The following is a 24,415-nucleotide window of genomic DNA, read 5'->3' on the forward strand; positions in this document are numbered from 1 at the left end:
GAGTCTTTATCCCTCAGTTTGATTATACTGAACTTCTTCCAAATAAATTAAAATGCCTGCTGTTAAAATGATGGCCTTCCTTCTTTAAATAGAAAATTGGGGTGAGTAAATCAACATAGATAGCTCCAGCTTCAATGACCAATGCTACAAAACATACATGTTCTCAATAAAGAAGACGGAATCTTCTTGTAGAAAAATCATGATGAAGTTGCTCAGGAGACCCCACATTATAGCTCACAGATTCCAGTTCCAAGCAAAACAGAGGAGGGAAACCAGAGCAAAACCCTCAACTCTTCCAATGCATAAAAGCCTTAAGAGTGAAAGTGCAGACTGAAAAGCCTGTCCTGTAAGCCTAGATACTCCTGTTTCAAGGCAGCACAGGATCAAACATCTAGCTGAAATGGTTTGTTATTACCATCCAACCATGTCTGGAAGGAGAGGAAATTTCTCTAGTTAACAGCAACAACCAGACTGCATCACGAAGCTTCCATAGTATACTTCATGAAAAAGCAGCCCCAGCAGCGCACCTGGTTCCACACAAATGTAATATTCCCACAAAGCAGTCCTGTAGACACAGAGAGGGAAGCAATACAATTATCTCTACTACTACCAGTTTCCAAGCGAAGTTTACTTTTGATCTCTGGGCACGTTTGTATGGTAACAGACACATGCATTACCCAATCTTAATTTCCTTTTATTTCCATCCCTTATGCCTCAGGGGGCTGGTACAATATTATTTAGGAGTAACAACTGCAGAGCAAGTCCTCCTTATTCCCAGAAGCCCTGGGGTCAAGTAACCATAAAGCAAACAAACTACAGAGAACATGGAAATCAAACCACTAAATAGTCTATGCTGGGCACACGAGTAAGATTTTTCAAACAACTTGTATTCTGGGTCAACTCTTCTTTGCATTTCTAACCTGTCCAGAGTCTAGAAACACTTCCGGTTACAAAATATGCAAATGCAGATATATTTCTAGAGAATCTACAGTTTAAGTAAAATCAAACGGACAGGAAAACATGCGAAAAAGGACTGAATATTCAAAACAAATTCTTCTCTGGCAGAGGCACAAACAGATTATTGGCCTAAAGATTCAGGCAATTTTCCACACAGTCAAAACAGTACACCTTGCCAAACCCTGAATTCCCAATAAATGCCATAAAAGCCCTTCAGTAAAATTACTGTTGTTTCCTACAGCTTGCTCATGGTAACAACAGAGGAAGAAAAAAGAAAATCAAATACTGTATTTTTATTTTAGCAGCAGAATATCTTATATAAGTATGTTACTTAAAGTAGAAAAGTACAACATAGATGATTTTATTACAAGTTAGATGCAAGGCTTATTGGAAAATGACACACAGCAGTCACCAGTGTTTAAAGGTCTCTTCCTCAACAAAATGGTTTAGCCTGCTTGAAGTCTGGTTCTAACAAAGAATCTGTAACAGAAAGAATGACCATTTTCCTTGCAAAAACAGAAAAACAGGGAGGAGTCTGCAAGTACACTAGAAGATTATAAATCTTGACAAGTCAGGAAAAATAACACATTAGAAGGAGGAGCAACTAGCTAAGTAACTAAGTCAGCAAATGTAGATCCAGCGTTTAGTGAATGGCACATAAATGACACCAGGCTGTTGCAAAGCAAGCAGTGTATTATGATGCATAAACAAAAGGATGTCCTGTAACACATGAGAAGAAATCCTTCTCCATACCTAAAGACTGGTAGAGATTCATCTGGAATACTGTCCAGTTTTGGGCACCTCATTTTTAAGGTGATGTGAATCAGCTGGAGGGAACCCAAAGAAGTGTAACTAGAATGAGGGTTAGAAAACACAAGAAGCTGCTCATTTGTTTTGGGTAAAGTCTACCAGAAATTCATGTCAAGGTAGGTATCGGGGAAGTGTCTGCCCTCCTTTATAGCAAGCACTGTGCATGATCATACAACAGATCAAAACCAAATCTGGTAATAAAATCTCATTTGTCTCAACTCCCTGTCCTATACATTAATACTGGTGCCTTCCTTCTACATAATTTCGTATGTGCAATTGTGCAGAAATGATGGGTTTTGGCAAAGTCGCTTGCACTGTAAAATGGAAAAAGCAATGGAGGGAATACTTGAAAAGAAAATGAAAACTGAATTCCAGTATCATGTAACTTTAAACTACCTCCTTTTCTATACTTCACCACCAGAAGAAAATAGGAAACATTGCTCTACCATTTCTCATTCCTTTTCCTCAGCAGTATTAAACATTTTATGAGCACAGACAGTCCAAAAGGAACACTGTGTTGGGCCATAAACTGCAGAAATATATATTCTCCAGACACATATAAAAAAGTACACAGATGGCAGCAGTACTGAAGATAGTTATTACATTTCAACCAGTAATTTTAAACTACAACCAAGTTGTGCCTTCCGAGAATAATTTTTAACAGCCACACGAGAAGACGAAACCATCCAACTTTACCGTTGTAACAACACTTAGCAGTTGAATTAAAACCCTTTTATCAAAATTATTTTTCACTCAGTACTGTTGAGCAGAGGGATAACTGAAACATAAACAAGCTGCCAACAAAAAACGGGTTTATGAAGTTTTAGCGAGGGCAAAGAGAGAACTCTGGTCTGCTAAGTCCCCTTTCAGCATTTTGTTTTCCCAATTAAACACCTCAAATTAAAATTAATTCCAAACCACACTTTACAAACAGCAGTGTTCACATATACGTGAAATTCTGTCACTTGTTTTTAAACAGATTTTTGTAAGAAAACAAAGGGTAACACTAGAATATTTAATTAAAACCAAGCTGCAGACTCACTTCTGGACACGAAAATGCTGCTAAGTATAACACAGGAGGAAATCCTAACATGAAATATTTTTGTTTCACAGGCTATTTGTTACTCAAACTGATGAAGCACACTGAACAAAGTTAGATTCATTCCTCTTTGCACCAAAAGAAAACCGAAGTTCTCATACAGCCAGCACAAGCAAAATTTTCTAATGCTGCTCAGTTCATCATTTAATTAGGACAAAAACTAATAGAATTTTGGTTCAGGGGGATTGAAACATCTTGAAGAGAAGAATTTTTCTTTACTAGAAGAAGGAAGTTAGTTTTGGAAGGAATTTTCCTGATTTAGGAAACAACTACTGTTTTCCACGACTCAAAGTTTGGGCTAGTCAATGTTTCTTCAATTCACATAGAACAAAAAAGTCAACTTCTGCAATATCTATATTATTCTAAATATTTATGCTCCTGTGGTAACATTCACAGTATGATTAGCATAAGACACTACTATCTTTTCATCCTATCGAGTTCACAGGAGGACTCACTTTCTCCAAGAAGTTGGTGAATTATCTTAATAAAATCCTGCAGGTTTAGAAGCACTAGTCTGCGTCTTCTAAGCAAAGCCTCAAACCGCTTTAACTTTCATGCTGCTCTCTAAAGAAATACACAGACTTCATGAAAAAAAAACACCAAAGCCACTCATATGGATGGGGAGACAGAAAGGGAGATGAAGAGGAGAATTACATTATTAGGTAATTCTCAGCCTTTTGCAAGAGTTCAGTTTGATTATGTATAAAGATCCTTCTATTAGCAGTTGGGAAGGGAATTCAAGTTCACATACAAACACAAACATGCTTGAAACTTGAGCGACAAGACATTTTACAGAAATATCAGCAGCTCAACAGAAAAGGACCCATACTTTCCACTGAATTCTCACCACCTGAAACTGTTTGAACCACAGCTGGCATAAATATGGCTAGTAAATTTCTGGTAACAGTTCTAAAATGTTTTCTGCTAAGGTTAGCTCCTTATTAAACACATGTTTCAGTGTGGTATAACATATATTTCTCTTTTTAGAAAACTTCAAAATTACACCAGTTCTCTAAGTTTTGGAAGCAAAAAGTTTTTCTTAGGCTGGTTTTAAACAACTTGCAAAGATAATTCAATTGCTGTTTATGTAGCACTGGCATTAAAGAATACTTCTTAATGGCAAAGTATAAGAAACAAAGTTTGCATTTGAGCAGCTTACAGTCCAGATACAGACAAATTCACCTGGAAGTCTCATGTATCTCATATTGCTGTTACATACTGTAACAATTCAACTACCCATTTTTTCCAAGCTTTCTACAAATTTATTATCAATTCAAAGGGAACTGGCATTAAAAAACTCTTCTTGAGAAATCTCCCATTTTGGAATTTGTTTAGCTCTCAATACATACTATTTCCAAATATCAGAACAGCAGAGGAGCTAACAAGCAACCATCCATGCAGAAACAGAATTAAACAGAAGTAAGGATGAGGCCAAATGGGAATATTTGCTTATAAAGAATGAGAGAATTAACAGCTTGAATATTTTCTCTTTGCCAACAGAAACACTTCGAACTTGAAACACTTTACTACCGGAAACCACTACGATACAATTAAACACCCTTAACCAAAGACAGACAAAAAGGCACTGCACATGTCAAGTAAATTGCACATATAAATTGATTTTGAGAAGAAAAAAAAACTATAAAAAACATTTGTCCTCCCAAAGCAAATTAAAACCTTAGGTCTAAAGCTTGCAGGGCAGAATGCATGAGTGAAGCACTGAAACAAAAATGTGAGAACAGTGTGAAATAAAGACTGACAACAGCTTTAATTGTTGCTGTATTATCAACACTGATAAAGTGAATTCTTAAGATTTAAATGGAGCATATGGCATCTAAAGGGGAAAAAAATATTACCTGTGGAACTTACGGGTTCTTGAACCACTGCTAGCTTACTTAGCAAATAAAAGCATTAGAGAATAGTTACACAGGTTTGTCTTTCATGTGCACTATAAATCACAAGTGAGAAATGAAGTCTCTCCTCCTAAGGTATTTCATAATCTCAGAAAGAACAACTGAAAAAAGAACCACCAAACAACAAACCTATTATACATTTGCTGGTAGTAATGATACCCAACATGCTGATCACAGATAACGAAGGTTCACTTCACAGATCTAAGAACACAACCCAGACAGAAGTATAAAGGACAGCCAGTGTTGTAAATTGATTAGCCTTATGGATTTAGAACACAAGTTGCATCTTAAGTCTCAATTTGACACTTAAATGAATGCTTAAAGCAGTTTGGTTTTGCAACTGCCACTTTAGAGTGCTTTTCCACAGACATCTAGCTAGCTTCGCACATTTTGTCAATTAGTTAAACAACTGTAAGACCAGGTTCTATAAATAACAATTTTTATAATCTAAACAGTTAAAACAATTCTAGTCATATGAGAGTTTAATTTTAACCACTGAAATGGAGACATCATTGGAGCAAGTCCAGAGGAGGGCCACGAGGATGATCAGGGGGCTGGAACACCTCCTGTATGAAGACAGGCTGAGAAAGCTGGGCTGTTCAGCCTGCAGAAGAGAAGGCTGCATGGAGATCTCATAGCAGCCTTCCAGTATCTGAAGGGGGGCTATAGGGATAGAATCATATAACAGTTAGGGTCCTTTCCAACCCTAACGATTCCATGATTCTATGATCATTTGCCTCTGAACCAGCATGAGCACTAAACTTCATTTACTGAATACCACCTTATTATTAATAAAGTTTCCTATGAATAGGAAAGAAGAGAAGAAAGAAAATCTGAAGTTTATTTTCTTTTCTATTCTTTAAGGCAGATAAGGAAGTCAGGAAGCTAGACAGGAACATACAGGACTGATTACTGCTGCTTAAATACAAAACTAGAAGACAGCATCAGCACACGCTGTAACAGAACACATTCAGATGCAAATAACCCTTTAAAACAGATAGATAACTTTTCATATAGCTTTACATATTCACTTGATTTAAAAAATAAAAGGCTTTTTGTTTGATTTTTAGTCATACTGTTTTTCTCAGTTTCTCGGTAGAGCTTTAGGTCTGACTGACTAGTTTCAACAAAACCTGGCAGAAAAAAATGGTTTTGGTCACCCCTGTGTGCAGTGAAAGGGAAAAAAAGGACACTGCTACAATTGTGCACCATGGAGGAAAAAGCTTCAGTGACTGTTCAGTCATCAGTACAGCTGCCAGGTTGCCCATCAAAAGACAAGAAGCCATCCAAACCATGTGCTGCCTCTTGCCCTGGCATCATTTAAAGAGCCTAGGATGGAACCGGGCTTACTGCTAAGTTAGGTGGAAAAAGAGATCGGAAATGGAAATCAGGCAGTATATTTCACTTCTTGAGAAATAAAACCTTTTACTAATGTGCGAGCATAAGAAAAAAAAAGGCTTTGTTTCTTTGTACTTTACAAACAAAAAAAATTCAAACCCCATTACAGGAAGCAGGCATCTAAATTGCACAACACTCACTTCATTCAGTAGCTAAGATGGTGCTTTCCATTTAGTATGTTTAGTTAATTTTTCTCACCTCAAAATGCATTAAGGTATCATTTACTGAATTATTAAATTCAGTAAAATTAAAAAATATTAAAATTTAAAATTAAAATTAAAAAAGAAAAATAAATTCAAATTATTTATATTTTACACAGAGGATGGCAAGCATTACTTTCCAATGAGCATCTATACATTGTTCATGGACACAGTAGGAGTGCTTTCTCAACAGGAATGACCCCATCCTCACAGCATCCTGACAACTAACAGCTCCGTTATTCCCATTTCACAAACCAAAAATAGAAGTGCAGGGAGTTTACTGAACAATGACCATAAGGTCCCTGAATACTTCATACTATATAGGGGTACTTTGGAACTTCCTTTGAGTTCTGTAAAAGCTATGAATGCTAGTCACTTGTGCTCATCAAACGTGATATCCTGACACCATAAACACCCAGTTAAAAAGAGCTAGAGACTGCATCAGACTCATTTGAACTCTGGCATTACATAGTAGTACAGGGTTTCCCCAAATTTAATGCCATTTGAACTCATTTCCTTTTTAAGAATTGAGAAAAACAACTATTTAAAAATACTCTGTGACAAGCAGCTATTTATGTTTAGTAATGCATTCCAATGGTTAATTAGTCCAGTAAGAACACACCCCTTATTTGAAGTCTCAACTTGCTTAATTCTGTTTCCAACCACAGAACTGTGGTATACCTTTGTCAGCTTTTATCAAATACCTCTTCCTCAAGCAGGTACATACTGACTAATGAAGAAACCCTTAACATTTCCCTAGCTAAGCTAAACAAAGTAAGCACCTTCCATCTTAATTACTAAGACTGCTGTCCCCTTCTCCCAGTTATTTTCAGGGCTATTCTCTGGAAGCTGATTTTCTACCGGCCTCCCTGGACTGTTAAGACCAGACATACTGCTCCAGTAATGGTTATAGCTAAGTAAATTATACATAACCTCATTATTTCTGATTCCCTTGCCCAACTATTTCTAAGTTTTTCACCAGACATTTTAGCTACAGTCTAAAAGCGTTGACTTCAAGTGCAACACATATCAGTCATCAACTCCAAATCTTTCAGTCTCAGATTGAGTCCCACTAGTTGTCCAACTCAGTATCCAGTGGCACTGATTCAGCCATGAAATAAGTGTTACATTATTTTTCATGTGTCCAGTTCACTAGTGATCTGGACCACTCTGCATCCGTATTAATGTTCTTTTACTCCCAAATGTATATTTATGAGTTTCTAGGTAAATAAAAACATCTGAAATAATTCTAACAGTTATTTACAATGAGAGCCTTGAATACTGTGCAACCTTAAGTAGCAGAGGTTAATGCAATATATGCAACAGCACTCTTACCTCTAGCATGCCCCAGCAATTGCATAACACACCCCCATGTTAGGTTTTATATGTTACTCATACACAACTTTGCGTTGCAAGAAACCAAATGTCTAGCCACAGCCCTCCTAGAATTCTTAACTAGCATGAGTTACTACAGTTTATTTTGTGAAGTAAAATTTAACTAATCTTTAAAATACGCCAGAACCAACCCATGAGCAATGTGTTAGAGATGGCAATAAATTAAAACACAGTTGAATTTCCATTGGATAAATTGATGGAAACTTTTAAATGTTCAGGCTTTATTTTCTTCTTATGTAGAATGAATTAGGATCACAATCTTAGGCTACTTCATATCATCTAACTGTAAGACTTTTGTGAATATTAACATTGTCCCTCTGGCTAAGCAGGACAGCAGCCCAAACTGTCAGAGGCTCCAATCCAGCTCAGCTTCATCATTTTAATGAAGAGGAAGGGGGGAGCAGGGGGTGTCTAAAGGAGAAGAAAACAGAGAAATAGAAAAATAGTATCTTCCCATACAGCTTCTTCCTTTTTTCAAAAGGCTACATAATATTTTCCCAAATTATGAGGGCACATACTTACAAACAATTCTCTCGTGTCTTTTTAAAGCCCTGTAAGTACTACGGGGTACATTACGTAGGACACTGTCTTTTGTACCTGAACTTTAAAGGCAAGGGGGTTTAATCTCCTCCATCAAAAGTGCTTAGAAATTACATAGCAGAAGGAAATCAATTATTCTTAAGTCAGCCAGTTCCACATCTCTGATGTGTACACTTCAGGTATGATAGCTGCTTTGACCTCAGGAATGCCAGAGGTAAAAGGCCTCGCCAGCCTTACTTAAGCTTCTCTCTTCAACTTGAGAGATGAGTAGGTAGATTACCCATAGTAGGAAATAATTCCAAGAGTTGATTCTCAATGACATCTTTTGAGTTGATATGATCCTCTGTGGATCATATAGTAAAGGCACACACACATACTTATGCAGCTTACATCTTCAAAGCACTTTTCAATCAGTTCTACCCAGTCCCTACCTGGAGTGGGTGCCTCTTTATTTTACAGGCAAGTCCACAGACAAGAATTTACTGTGCTGTTACTGCCCTTTCACCATTAATTAGCATACATTATCAGTCACAAAAGGAATTCAGGCTGCTCATAAACTTTTTGCTTTATTTTCTATAAACTTAAGTGGAAGAGACAGAGGCAGAAAAAGATCTTCACCTAGTCAGAGCAAGCACTAGTTGGAGCAAGCACTAGTCAGAGCAAGCATTGCATTAGAAGGGAACCATCAGGGAGAACAGTATTTAATGGCACAAAACAAAGTAAGATTTAAGGAAAGAAAGAAAGAAAGAGAACAAAGCACTGGAACACAGCTGGATACTCTTGCAAACCCTTTTTTGAGGACCTAAATAAAAAGTAAAAACCAAAACCGAAAAAAAACCACCATGCAGAATAGCTACTGTTCCCCCATTCCCTAACTACTTTTTAGTTGGTACCTACTTGAAGATTGCTGCTAGAACCTTTTTCTGGTTTTCATCTTCCTGTCATTATCATTCTTCTCAGATTCTATTAATTGATACTGTAAGGCAAAAATTTAAGAAAGAAGGAAGAACTTACTGGTATTGAGAACTCCTCCGCCAAATACTTCAACACTGATGCTCCTCTAGCCAAAAAGTTGCTTCTCTCTATCAGGTTGCCTTGGAGTTTTGTATCAAATTCCTTTCTGACAACTGAAGCAATAGAGTCAACTATTATGAGTTTAACTTTCTTTGAAATAATTTCTTCTTCCAAAGACGTAATCCTGAAAAGAAAAAAAAAAAACAAAAAAAACCCAAACCAACATAAAAACCTCCAGTCATTGATAGTACTATTTACACAATAGAGCCATTTTATACCCTGATGCTGCTAAAAAGGTCTACTTTAATAACCTGGAAGTCAGCCCTCTTTTCCCCCCTCACACACAACCTCCATGTTAACACTCTGCATGTGTTAAGAGATTCTGAGGCTCAGTAGGCCACAGAACCAAAACCAGGACCTTTCTGAAAGAGTTTTGGAAGAACCTCTGGTTAGCAATACTATGCAGTACAACCCCTGAATGGCAGACAGCAAGTTAAGTGGACACTGAAAGTATGCCTTTTTGCTCACAGTATTTCATTGCCAACACCAGAATCCTTGGTGTCTATATATGCATAGGGTCAAATCTGTTTCCAAAGACAGTATGCCAAACCTAACCCAATGATAGAACACTATTAGCTGTTCTCTAATAAAGCTGCACTAGAAGTTACTCTTAGAATAATTCTCCCACTAACATAAAACACACAAGATGATGCTAAAATATAACATAATTCATTCTCATTGCAAAATGTGTTCGCAAATTAACATAAGGTAATAACATGACTGCCAACAACAGCATTCAGGCTGACAACTGTTAAACGATTCCTCCCTCCCACTGCTGGAGGGGTCCCAGTCCCCTGGAAGTAAACTGTGCTTTGGAGGAGCAAACACCTATTTCAGGAAAACATAACTCCACAATCCAAGACTTGACAAGACCTGTCATAGCCCTTTAAAGGCTTACAGGGATCAGATCATATAGAAATTGTCTATCCAAAATTAGGAAACATCAACTGGATTAGTCATAGAGGTATGAAATGAGAAGAGCCAATGTCAGTCTTTCCATAGCAACTTTGGAGACTGTGCTGTTATCAACATGAAAACGCCTCCAAAAATATAAATTACTCTTCACAAAACTTTGATATCAAACAAATACTGTTATAAACAATCCAGTCAAAAATTGTCTTTTTTTTTTAAACTGGTAAAGAATACCTCTTCAGTACACTGCCACAGGTCAGCTCTCGATACAGGTGGATGCTATGGGTCATGCAGAACAGCTTTTCTTCTGAATCAAAATAAGTAGGGAATCTGTTTCCTGCTATCTCAATCAACCTATCAGAAAAACAGAAGACATAACACTGCAAAAGGAACAATATGGGATAACAAGCATCAAGTATTCACAAAGCAAACCAAGCACACCTCTGAATGATAAGCAGATACCAAGTAACACTGGAAATATTTTTCAAAAGAGAAGCATACTTTCGCAGTCAAATTGAAATACTTGAAGTCAGAATACCTGTGTCCTGTTCCTAGTGATGCTAAGAATCAGTGGTCCACTGGGGAAAGACATAACATGTCTGTATATAAAGAAACAACCTCTCATACAGAAGGAACTGCAAAATTTATAGTTACTGAATGCAAAGTTCTTTTGAGCTTCGTACAAGAAGCTCCACTCAATGGCCAAGTATTCTCCTATTTTAATTATTATATGTAACTATTATTTTCATTTAAGCAGAAGTAATTCAGACCACCTTCCCTTCCACCTTTATCTTGCAGTGAAATCACAAAGTGGACTTTGTGTCACCACAGGAATTTAACAAGCCAACAACAAACAGAAGATCTATTACAAGATCCAGCCAATATGGAAGTGGGACTGCAAAGAACAGAGCCCAATTCAACTGCAAGTACTTATACAAGCAGTACATGCATGGAAAGTATACCTGCAAAAGTGAAAATCTTTTCACAGATAATCTCTCTTTAAAAACAAATACAAGGTCATCTGGATGGGAGACTTTCATTGAAACTATTTCCATTATGCCAGTTACCTATTTGTAAAAAGGGCTCATAAAATCTTTAAAAATACATACTTTTTTAGAAAATAGCAAAAAAAAAAAAGCCCAAAACATCAGCATTGTGTCACAAAGTGACTGAGGCTCCAGCTGCCAGGCAGCTACAACTGAACATCCATCCATCCAGATAGCACAGGTAGAACTGGTATGACTTGATATAATGAAATGACTGAACAGTTTAAGTGGCTGCTTCACTGACAGAACTGAATGTGGGGTTCCATGATTAAATGTTCTCCATTACCTTATTAGCAAATTCATGACCCTCCTAAACCATGAATTACAATTGTTAAGCACACTACTATTTATTATGAGAGTAGACCAAGGAAGCATACCAGATAACTCACAATAACACCAAAAGAAGTCAGAAGAACTTGGGTATTTTTATTTGTTGTCAAAATACTTTTATATTCAGAAACTAAGCTTTGAAAAAGCTCTCACACAGATATAAAACTAAACAATTTACTGATGAGACACCAACATTTTCAGTTAAGTGAGATTTTATACATAAAATCGAGGACATTAAATGGTATATGTTTCAGAACTGCTAACTGCCTGGCTCACTCTTTGGAAGTCAGTTGGAAGAGGTTCCACCCCTTTGAATACAATGCAATTTTATCCAGGTCCTTAAATAAATGGTACAAGAATTTAATTTAGAAACTTGTAGTCACAATCTGAGCACTGTATTCTTCCAAAATGAAGATTTTATTTTGTAATGACAAAATACTTAATTGTTTGTACTTTAAGCAGACATATCCAACTGCTTCTAGCTTGAGAAGAGTGGCATCTAGTGGATGATATCTGTGGGCACAACTTACTGGTTATTCTGACGTTTTTATTTAGGCATCTTTCATTAAAACCCAAAATGTTAAAGCTATTTTAGAAACACGATTTTAAATCAGTTTTATGTGGTTTAAAAATTAGAAACACTAAGCTTGAATGTCAACATACCCATCCTGAGCAAGCAAATTTGTTACAATAGTAGGAATCTCATTCGTTAGATAAATTACTACATCTAAACTTGTCCCACAGAACTTCCAGGGACAGAACCTTGTCTTTCCATTCACAAAATTAATCATACACAGAACATGTTCTCTGAAATTAGGGTAGAGGCCCACAGGGTGGAAAAATCCATTTCTTCTCAGCTTTGATTCACAGAAATTTGTACCTACTAGTTCCTTTTTACAAGCACGAAGTACGGCTAGAAAGAAAAGCAAAACCAACAAATTATTTTCAGACCTTCTAAATAAGTCCGGTGTGTTTTCAGTTAATAGCTGGCTAGAGTTGAACTGAATTGCTGCAAAACTGATGACAACAATTTTGATTTCCAGACTTACTACGGCCATTCCATCTAGCTGCCCTAGTGTCTGTGTTCTGACAAAGCTGAATGACGGACACTGTCTGCACTGCTACAGCTTTCTCTTACATTCAAGTAAAAAAAAAAATACAAATTACAGAAACCAATGGCATATGTTAGAAGACCAGCCTCAATTCTGACCACTCTGCTCAGCATTTCTATTAGCTTGAAGTAAACTGTCACATTAGAGAATAAGTTATAAGACTATGAAAGTTTGTGGAAGCAAAAAGCTCCTGCACTGAAGTAAGACCTGCCAGGCAGAATGACAGAAGAAAAGTGCCTTTCAGCAAAGGAAATAAAATATCCAGCTTTATACAGTATCTTTCTAGAAGCAGAGTAGCATTATAGGCAGTATGACAGCCACAACTTTGCTAGTCTCAGCCCTAAAGAGCAGCAGGGATACAAACCCTTCTCAGGCTTTCCATAAAGGCTTTTGGTTTTACACAAAAATAGTGCCAGATAAACATCTCTTTCCATCAACCCCTTTAAAATAAGTTGTTATGAAATGAGTATTTGCCCCCTTAACCCCAGTGTTTAGAACAACAACAAAACCAAAACCTCTCCTACTCACTATCTATTAATAACACAGGATTACAGAATTGTAAGAAAATTCAAGTTAGGAAGAGAACTCAGAAGACCTCCATGGTAACATCCTGTTCAAAGCAGTGTCAGCTATGAAGTCAGAAGAAGGTGCTTAAGGTCCCTAAGGATGGAAGCAGCGCAACCTCTCTAGGCAACCTTTTCCAATTCCTGACTGTTCTTCTGGTAGAAAAGCTGCTCCATTTATCAGCACAGAAACTGATTTCAATGTATGCCTGCTGTCCCCCTGCCATGCACCACTGTCCCATCACCTTGATGGCTTCCTTATTGGTAGAGGCAGGCTGCTGTTAGAACCCTCTCAAAGCCTTCTCACCTCTAGACTGAGCAAGACCTCAGACTCTCTGCAAAGGGCAGAGTGTTCCAGCCCCAACCACCTTGGTAGACCTCTGATGAATTCCCTGCAGTTTGTCATGTCTTTCTCATACTGAAAGCCCAAAACTGGACACAGGATCTACATGAAATCTAACAGGTACCAAGTAGAAGGGGACAAGCACTTCCCTCACTGTGCTGGTGCTGCTCCTTAGGGGTTGCAACACATTATGTATAGCTGTCATTTGCAACTAAGCAATACTAAATATTATTTAATACATAAGCATTCTCATCCTTAGTAATAATGTTACTTTTACCACGTCCTTTTTATATCCTACTCTTTTCGGCAGTTTCATTTTCACATTCACCTGTTTTCTATTGGTTAGCATTCACTTTTAAGCAACAAGTTTTAAACAGTTAAGGACCCAGTGGATGAGTTATCTGCATTCCCTATCTATATTTCAGGGACCTGAAATAAATATTAAGTGGTATGTAAGAAGGGAGCACCAGACTTTGCAGAGCCATTGCTTGAACCGTTGTTTGTTTTTTTTTTGCTATATTACAATTCGGGTTAAAGTAATTAAAACTTTTGTGAAATCAAGTCAACAAAAACAGGCTTAGAAACCCCACCTTTTCATCTATGATAACTTCAAATGATTAAACAATGCAAATACATTTGCTTTGATACTCTGAATTCAGGCCATGAGTATAACTACTAAGTCATCTGAAACACGTAAGTTACTTCAACGAATCTTCTACTGCCCATTTTGCTACGCAAAGATGAAAGTACTGTACTACTTGTCCTCCCCTACATCATTAACTTTTGAACTAATTCCAAACAGTGACAAAGGAATACACATCTCAAAAACATTGAATCCTCACAGTTTAGAGAGCTTGGTAACTAAGTAAACTAAATTAGAGCTACCTTTAATGAAATACTGCAGAATTATTTCAACAGTTAGCCAGTCACCAACACATGCGTTCATCTGTAACTCTCAAGCAGATACAGCATATAGCATCTCCTGTCCATTCAGCAGTAAGGGGATACTGTAGGTGTACACATGAGCAGTTTCAGTCCCACGGGAAAAGCAGGAGATACTAGAAGAATGAAAGATGTTATAGAGGGATGGGAATATAGTACAGCATGACCACTAAGGATGTAGGGGAGAGGATAATGCAGAAGGAAATCAGAAGTGCAGAAGGGCAGGGGGCCCCACTCAGCAGAAATAGGATAGAAATCTGAAGAAAAACTGGATATGTCAGTCCTACTGTTCAGACAAAAACCTCCATTTCCTTTGTATTCAAAGCGTTGGGCCTTTACATCCTCAAAACCTTCCTGGTAACTCCACAAACTAAACTGCAAAGAAAGATTTCAGGTACAGGGCTGTTAAGATCATTTCTAAATTAGAGAGTGTGCCAAGCACCTCATAATTCCACAATTGGACTCTGCCTCCTAATTATTATTAATCATACAAATTAGGAAGTTGAGTAAACCATTTTAGTAAATTACTTTTGTCACCTACAGAATAACTGCACACATTAGATGAATGGTTAATAATTACCATCTGTATTTACTTAAAAAATGCTTAACTATTGCTCAGAAAATAACCGAAGGCTCCGAGAGAAAAGATGCCAAAGAAGTTGGAAGCGTGTGTTTCAGAATTTTGCACCTTACCTCTCAGCACTGAATGCAGACTCCGTGTCAATGTATATAACAGCCCCATCCAGTCCTCCCATGCATACAGGCAGAGTAGCCAGAACACATGCCATAATACAAAACTGAGTTTTGCCACAACCTGGTGGGCCAGTTATCTGGAAGAAGAAAAGATCAGTAACATAAACAAGAGATATCACATTCATTTTGAATTCTACTTTTAGGTAAGATCCATCAGCCAGAACACCTCAAAGTTTGTTCTACCAGCTACCAAAGGAGGGCACAGCCACAAAGAGAATGCAGCCCACAAAGAGCAACTTGCAGTTACTCTCGGATCTGTGCCTTGCAGTCACACTCATCACTGAAGAATAATAGTTCTTGAGACACAACATTATGTTTGCGTTCATTTCTCTGACATCCTTTATTATGTAACTTTCATATTTGAGGCTCCCTATTCCCATCCTCCTCTTACAGGATATTCGCCAGAGCCACAGCTAATTCTTTTCCATCTCCTTCTCTGTGTTACCTTCTAAAATAAAGCAGAATTGGAATAGTCACAGTTGACATTCACATGACATCAATGGCCTTTAGAGCTGAAAAAGTCCAGAGCTAATGAGTTCACAGCTGTAAATGACTGCTTAGGAGTCATCATTACCTTGGTTACAACCAGGTCTCCCTTGGAAATCACAAGTGTCATTACTTACCTTATAAAGACTGAATGTTCAGTATGGACCTCATTTATACATAAGACAAACTTTATCGGCCCAGAGACTACACTCTGCTATGTAGCATGTGCTTTGTCATTGGCATTAGCTCCCTATTACCATATTTCAAGAATGAACACCATTTAAGGTTCAGACCAGCTTGCCAATTTTAAGCTTCCACCTGCGCTGACTGAAATCTTACGTTAAGATTTGCACGTGCAAATACAGCACACTCAACTTATGTGAAATGGTTCCAGTATTATCCAAGAGAAAAGCCACAAGGATCAAAAGAACACATTGTTTGAAGAGAGCCACAGTTTCAGAGAGCAAGATTTTTCTACTAGAGATTGCAGCATGCTGTTCTTCATCCACTGTAGATCTTGCAGAGATTGTAAATGAATGCTGAGCTCTGTGTTCAGATAATCACATGTTCATCACTACTACAGTGGGTCTTTAAATACCATATCACATTGTCACTGCTTCTGGGAAGGGAGACAATGATATCTTAAATACTAAGAGGGCTAAAAAAAAAAAAAAAAAAAAAAAAAAAAAAATCAGGAAATGTAAACTTGAAGCAACTTTAAAACCAAAGAGTAGTGAGTTCATTCTGACTCTAGTAGGGACTAAATAATAACGTGCTATAAAAGTAAGCCACACCAAGGAGGTTAAACTGCAAAACATAGCGTACCTTCTCAAAACAGCACTGCCAAAGCAAAGGCTTAAAAACAGAGCTGTTCTTTTAAATTAAAAAAGAAACCTTTCAACAGACACTCAAAATCAAACTGATTTTTGATCCTAAATGCACAATAGTTTAAGTACAAACACCCTTTCACCACAAGATACTACAGTATCCTTATAGTTTTGTTTTAAGCAGCAGCAGCATGACTTGGAGCACAGAAACTTTACAAGGAAACAGTGAAGGCCTGCATTAGCTACAGTTACACATTAAGCTACTGTTAACAGTTGGTTAAAATATCTTTAATCACTTTTGTCTTTAAACAAGGTCTGAAAACCAAGCTATATCAGTCAACCTACTCTAAACTTTAATGGAAGAGAAGCATTAGATGATTTTGTTTAGAAGCACACACTGCATTTAACAAATTACAGAACAGGAATCAGCCAATAATAATTTCTGCAATTATCTCTCCTCCATCTAGGGTACTTAGATTACAAAATATATCAACAACAGCAGCCACATTTTAATATTAACCCAGAGCATATATAAAAATTGCAGAGGCAAAACATATCCCTTAGCCTGTGATAGCCAAGCAATCTTACCAGCTGTTTCTAGTTAAAAAGAAGATTTGAAATGAATGAGGGGAGGTCATCAATCCAGTTGTTAAAATGTTCAGACAACTGTGCACAGACCTCATAAAACATTTGTAGTTTCAGCCTTGCCTGAGAGATGCATTGGAAATATTTATTTCAGTGACTAATGCAGGAGCTAATTCAGAAGAGATGCTGTAAAAATGTCCAAGAATACAAGCATCCTATCAGAGAAAGACAGGGAATTTTACAGTATGAGGTAGAATAAGGAAACAAGCCAATGAAGTGAGAGAAAATTTGTGTTCCCAAAGACAATACTTCATCTTTCAACAGCATTCCTTTAAAGGGCATCAAAATAGGTTTTTAAATAATCTACAGTAAACAATGTTAGAGAACTACCATATTTAATTGTAGTTAATGCTGGTTCAGCAAGTGTTCTGAACACTAAAATCTTCATTTAAAATAACAAGCTGGAATTCTTCTACCATAATTTAAACTGAATGTCTGTAAAAAGTCTGCTTAGTTTGTTTTATTCTAAATTTGCTCTGGAAGAGAAAAAAAAAAAAGAAAAAAATCAAGTCCACCCAGATAGAAATGTGAAGACTGCAACCATTTTTCATTTATCTCTGCTAATAAAATATACTTTTATTTTTCATTAAGCTATATATTATTTTCTCTGGCACATCTGTACGGTTTGGACAAAATCACAAGGAGCTAATTCTTCTTCAGCTACCAGGGGATTAAACTCTTCAATATTCTTACTTTAATTTTTCCTCAGAGGAGTTGGCCAAAAGCTGACAGCTGACCACAAAATTTCAGCTATGATTTAATTTCCAACTCAAAACCTAATAGTGGTTTGGGAAAAAAATGGTCTGAGACAGTGTAACAGAAATCAAATCCCTCTGGCACTCAAAAAGCAAGCGGCTTTGGCTGTAGAAGTTACCCCCACAAGTCTTAACCCCGTGGCTCATGTACTCAAATTCCAAGTTTCCAACCACCCTCACTGCTGGGTAAAGTAACAGGAAGACAGTGATTTAGCCACGCCAGTCAGGAAGTGACTGCTGCATGCAACATATTTTTGAAAACTTCTTTCAGAATACCTGTCTAATAACAAAAAAGGGTAATCTGCTGGTCAGCTATGCTCCAGTAAATTGCAAAAGAGCAAATTAAATTATTACGTTCCAAAAACCAATCGAATCCGAAAAGAATGCAACCTGGAAGCTTTCACAAGCTGCAGTACAGCATCAAAGCAGCAGCAGCAGACACTTGTCAGCTTTCTACTAAAATTTCATCCAGCAGTCATACTAAAGAACACTTGTAGCGCTGCCAGCTACTTCAGAACTCATGACGCTTGCAACTATGCTTTAAGTATCTCCATAACCAGGCTTTAAATGAGAAACTCAGTTTCTGCAGAGTTAATTGTTCTCTGCCTTTACATTTGCTGAGAAACACTCAACACATGCCCTGATTACTTCACACATTTAGCACCTAAAAGGCTGCTAAATAAAAGCAACAAACTTTTTTTTTAAAAGACATCTTTAATATCTTAAATTAGTCATCTAATTTCCGGAGCCTACCTAGTTCTCCCTATAACATTTCTAATTAAACAGTTATTATGCATCAATATTGTCAAACTGGTATGAGGGTGCAACCAAGACCAAGCTACCGGTAGGATGCAGAGCCTGCAGTTCTAGGCTCATCCACCAGATGTCTTGTACAGACTTCAACATCTCAGAGTTAGGCAGGTCTCTATTTCAAACCAAAATATGTTAAAATACAAAAACAAACAAAAAAAACAAACAAAACAAAAAAAAGTTTGGGTTTGGTTTGGTTCTTTTTTTTGGGGGAGGGGGTGTCAGAAAAAAAATTCCAATGGAACACCTCTCCTGTTGCAGTGCTTTTCACTTACAGTTAGATAAAAGTTCAGCCTATCTTTGAATATATTCACTTCCCCAACTACTTTTAAATACATTGATACATACAGCGTATGACCGTTATTAAAACAGAAGTTAGTAACATTTTCTCAGATTTTTTTATATCTCAAACATTTTTTAAAACATTTATATGTTTTAAGGAAACACTGAGGAAAAAAATTGAGTATTGTGATAATCAACCACACTGAGAGGTATTACAAATTACAGAGCTCTGGAAAACTTAGCATTTGCATTTACTTCTTAAAGAGTGGTATTTTATGCCATCTCAGGAAAATTACATCGAACATCAATCTTTTGAGGTCAACTGCTTGCAGAACTTGCTTTCAAATAAAACAATAAATAAATAAATAAATAAATAAATAAAACTACATCAAACCAAAACCTAGAACTCAAAGGTTAGCTGAACTCCAGTAAAACTCCCAGCATGTCAACCACTTCTTTTCCTGGATGGCCCTTGGAGCAATGCCATGTACATGGCAACTGGCAAGCTTAAGTCTCTCTGTGCTCCAGAGCCATTCTACCTGGTCTTCAAGCAAGAACAGGTCAGACAGAGACTGCACTGCTAGCCGAGTGATAGCTGTGCTTAGGATTAATATTCATGACATTCAGCAGCCTTGTAAGTTAACGGGATGGCTCTTCTGACTCTAAAGGATCACATCCACTTTTTTTAATTAGGGAAAAAATATTCCAGGATCCTTTAATGCAAACTTCTACACTCTGGCCACCTTAGTCAAAACTGCCAAGCCACAAGAAGGAAGGCAGAATAGATTGGGTTAACCTACAGAAGAGTGACATCCTTGTTTTGGGCACCACTCATAAGCCATTCACAGGCTCGAGGACAAATCAGCACATCACAAAAAAGGCAATCCCTGCTCTACTTCTTTCTCCTACCTGTGCAGTGGTGGCTCTCCATTTCAACTAAAGAAGCAGAACTCGGAAGTTTAAGCAGCCTAAAGACGTGGCCAACCATTCTCTGCCTCCACTGAGAAATAGTGGACCAAATGGAAATTTCATAAAGCCAGGTACCAGCTGCAAGTGAACACCATCTCTTTCCAAACATATGCTGTGCTATTTCATCAGCTGACTGCATGAACAATAATCCAAAATAAAAGGAGTCAAACTACACCCAGTGCGGCCATTGCTTTGCTGATAAAAATATTTTTAGGCACTAAAACCTAACCTCCTGCTGAAAGACTCTATCCTCAACAGCAGCACAGTTATTATCTCAGGATGCTACATATCCCACTGGTACGTATAACAACAGCTTGCTCTTCTTCAATGAAAAGAAATTTAGCCAGTCTTTTCTCCCAGAATTTAAAGACTTGTAGTACTCATCTTAAGATTAAATTCTTCCAATTTGATTTGCTTACAGTAAATTGGTAACAAAGCTAGGCCTAAATAGGATGAAAATAATAATTGTGACAGATCAATGTTAAGTTCATGGATGCTTTCTTAATCATTTTCATGAACACCTGAATGGTGTATTTTCCTGTACATCTTATAAAAGAGAAATACTTAGAATCTTTAAAAAGTAATATTCCCCCATTACCTATGAGTTTACTAGAGCAGAAGCTGTTATAGTCTAAACTCAGCGTTGCTTAAACACTAATATGCTCTAAGTCACTACACATTCCGTAAGTGTTTTCTGAGATAACAACAAACCTAGTTTTGATTATAGGGTGTGGAAAAAATATTTTCCTCAGAGTAAGATTTTTGTAATTTCTCACTTCTACTCCTCTACTGTGGTAATTTGCCACAGTAGACAAAGGAAAGCACTTGGTAGGGACAGCTAATATGCTCCTGGCAAAAGATGGTTTCACCTTATCTAAATTCAGAGCATGAGGCACACAAGACATTTCAAGCGAACAGCTGAGTTCAGAACTTTAGGGCGGCAAATATCTCTCACTGCATAAAACCAGTATCCACTGAGTTACGGATTCTGTCTCTACTAAGGACCTACAATGGATGGCAAAGTGAATTACATCAGAATAGGGCACACATTTATTGATATTCCAATATACACATTTCTCCACTTCCACTGGTAGTTTAGCAAATTCCTAAGGTAAATATTACATCTTCGTGCTTTCAAAACACTCAGTGACTCCTATGAACACCTACACAAACCCTGTCTTTCCAGATTATAGAAACTATGCAAGTTACAATCACTTTCTGCAAGGCCACAGAGAAATCCAGGCACTAGAAGATGAATTCTTCCAGTCTTAGAAGTCCATTGGTCTTAAAATAAAATTTCAAGCAAAAAGTAGTATTGCATCCAAAGTCCAGAGAGTGAGAGTTATAGACGTACATGCAGTTTGCAGTTTTTCAATGTATGTGCATATAATAGAGCCCTTAATTCCAGTCTTTCTCAACAAAGAATGTGTTATATATTTATTGCTTAAATTAATTATATATTACAGCTCTGTAAAGTCATTCTCATGACTATATGTGTCACACTTTTGTCCTGATTGCTTATGGTACCTTCATAAAAACTAATGACTTGGTAAAGTCAGAATAATTCTGTTGATGCGGAAGTCACGGACAACACAGAGACGATCAATGTGATCAAGTGATTGCCAAATTTATTACAAAGCCTTAACTCCTTATATACTATTTCTTACATGCAGTTACAGTGATTTGGCATATTATGATTGGATACATGTCTTGAAGACCCTTAGTGACTAACATGTAATTGGTTAAGCACAGGTGTGAGAACTTGACCTCGAAAGCTTGCCAACAGTCCACAGTTCTCATTAACTCAGTGAATTCCAGCTTCTTCTTATCTTGCTTGCTTAAGCTTCTTTGGGCCTCTCATGGCCTTGCTGTATCTTTTAGGATTATTCAGAGTTTATGTACCAATTATGCATTCTCCCGTGAGAACACTGTCTCCACATAAGTCAGTATTAAAAGGGCAGGCTCCTGATTCAGCACCTTGTGCTCTGACCACAAAACCACTGCAACTCTGCCACTGTAAAATCCAGCCAACAATTCTCCCAAATTTCCTGCAAAATTTTCCTACTTTTTAAAGGAAAATAACATCACCAATTTTTTTAATTCCTTCATTTTCCCTCTTACCTGACATCTGGGGGGGGGGGGGGGGGGGGGGATGGGGTGGAACAGACACCAAAAAAGTACAGCCTCTACCAAACAAAAGGAAAAAGCTCTTCTCCTTGAAAAATTTTGTGTATGTTGTGTATAAAGCACCTGTCACAGGACAGGTATAAGGCACAACTGCAGGAAAATATATTGAACAAGTTACCTCTGTGAGGGATCCACAGGGCACTCCACCATGCAGGACTTTATCCAAACTATGCAGCGTGGTAGATAAAAAGGCTGAAGAGGGATTGACAGACTTCCTCAGTTTCATTTCATAAGCCTACAAGAGGAGGGGGAAAAGGCAAAAGTAAGCAAACACACAAATCAGAAAATATCTTTTTCCTTTTTTTTTCTCCTTTTTTTTTTTTTAATGGAAATCATAGAATCACAATCACAATCAGGTTGGAAAAGACTAAGATCATCAAGTCCAACCAAATAGCAAACTTCTTGCATTTACTTTCATCAGCCTGGAATGACTTAACACTTACCAGTGAGCAATCTCTTACTATGTTCAGTTGTATTCCTCCCTTACCTCATCATCCTTCACATTTATATCCTATTTATAGTTCACGGAGTAAATGTAAAAGTTTATCGTGTCTTCCTCATCACGGTATTAAATAATAAGCCTTTAATAATGACGTGTCAAATGATTTCTGTGCTTCTATTCAACAAGGGTTGCCTTCAACCTGTAAAACTCCAACTTTTAAACAAGTAAACACTATACATGTCACTAGTGACCAACACAAAACACTACATAAAACCTTAAACCAAGAACTTCTTGGCCAACATTCATTACCAATTTGAAACTACCTGGATTGAAAGAAAGGCTTGCTAAAGATTCCAAGTCTCTGACCAAGCCTGGGGTGATCCCAAAGCCATTCATAATTTTCCACTTCTGTAAGGAAGGCTGGTCAAGAAGACAAGACAGGTATAGAGTAGAAAATAGTTGGGAATAGATTAAGATCAGAATTCTAGTTCATAAGTATTATTTTCATTCAGAGGATCAATTTAAACCAGAAAAAGAAGAAATAAAAAAATGCAAATGCTGATCTGGAAACACCAGAACATGAAGTTTCCAAAAGAAACAGGAGTTGCTTACATCTTGCAGACATATGCCAAAACTGATGCTGAAACTGACACATTCTTCAACCACTGAGCATCCTGAACATCAGAAGTTTGATTTGATCTAAAGCTTGTTGCTGTAGCTACAGTTAAGAGCTCCCAAAGGTTTCAGACTCCTGTGCCAAAAACAGAGATTCTCAAAGCCCGGTCACAGTGTACTCCCATAGCCTGCCATGACTGACCACAGTCTATGCCTTACAGAAATGCAGGTATCAGATTTACCCCAGTCTTAAGATAGTCTGCTGGGAATTTAGTGTACCATGGAAGCACCTCCATAGGATTCATCGATAGCTAGGTAAATAAACACACCATTGAATCCTATACGGTTTAGTCCATACTTACTGGGCCAGCAAGTGAGCATTTTTGTTGAAGCTGATCAGAAAGGCTTCCAGCTAGTTTTACCAGCTGGCTGAGGGACAATAGCTTGTACCTTCCTTTTTTTATGCTACAGTGCTTCCCTATGTTATGACAGGTAGCATATTAGAGTAATATTTGAACTTCATTCAGACCTTCTCTGTTCTTCAGTTCTACTGAGGAGAAATAAACTTGAAAAATAGTTTTCAAAACACAGAACAGGCCAATACAAAAAACAATGAATTCTACCTCACTCAAAAGGATCAGAGTTTATGTTCAGGTTCACCTTAAGAGTGAATACTGTACTAATTAAGAAGTATTTGCAACATAGTTCTATAATTTTTTTGTTCAACCTCTGACAGGACTTAAACCCCATAGACTGGGAAAAAAAAACAAACCCACAGAACATGGAAACAATATTCTAGTCTACATTTCCTGACTAACAAACTCCGATTTCCATATTTAACCCAGAAAATGAGGGTTGAATCAGACTTTCAGTAAAAAAATAAAGTAAAATTCAACAGTTAAATCAGGAGTCCAAGTGAATGAAAAATTACCACATCCTCAGATGATCTTTTCAATATGGTAACTTATGTCAGTTTCTAAGGATTTTGTCATTACATCTCATTTCAGGGA

At 37.3% G+C, this 24,415-nt stretch overlaps 1 protein-coding gene across 4 annotated transcripts in view; it reads right to left on the bottom strand.

Moving 5' to 3' along the window:
- Positions 1-24,415, bottom strand: part of RAD51B (RAD51 paralog B) — a 457,006-nt gene that overhangs the window by 388,179 nt on the left and 44,412 nt on the right. For all 4 annotated transcript variants that reach the window (XR_009745095.1, XM_061463287.1, XM_061463285.1 and 1 more), the window contains exons 4-7: positions 22,467-22,583; positions 15,328-15,464; positions 10,533-10,652; positions 9,327-9,510 (exon numbers count right to left, since the gene is read on the bottom strand). Coding sequence is in view for 3 of the 4 variants with exons in the window: in XM_061463287.1 (XP_061319271.1) it covers positions 9,327-9,510; positions 10,533-10,652; positions 15,328-15,464; positions 22,467-22,583 (558 nt within the window). In the remaining variant the exon portion in view is untranslated. The remainder of the gene's footprint in view (positions 1-9,326; positions 9,511-10,532; positions 10,653-15,327; positions 15,465-22,466; positions 22,584-24,415) is intronic.

Source organism: Pezoporus flaviventris, unplaced genomic scaffold (genome assembly GCF_033815535.1).
Source record: "Pezoporus flaviventris isolate CSIRO_AGI_PZ_B2104156 unplaced genomic scaffold, CSIRO_AGI_Pfla_v1 ptg000036l, whole genome shotgun sequence".
NCBI lineage: Eukaryota > Metazoa > Chordata > Aves > Psittaciformes > Psittacidae > Pezoporus > Pezoporus flaviventris.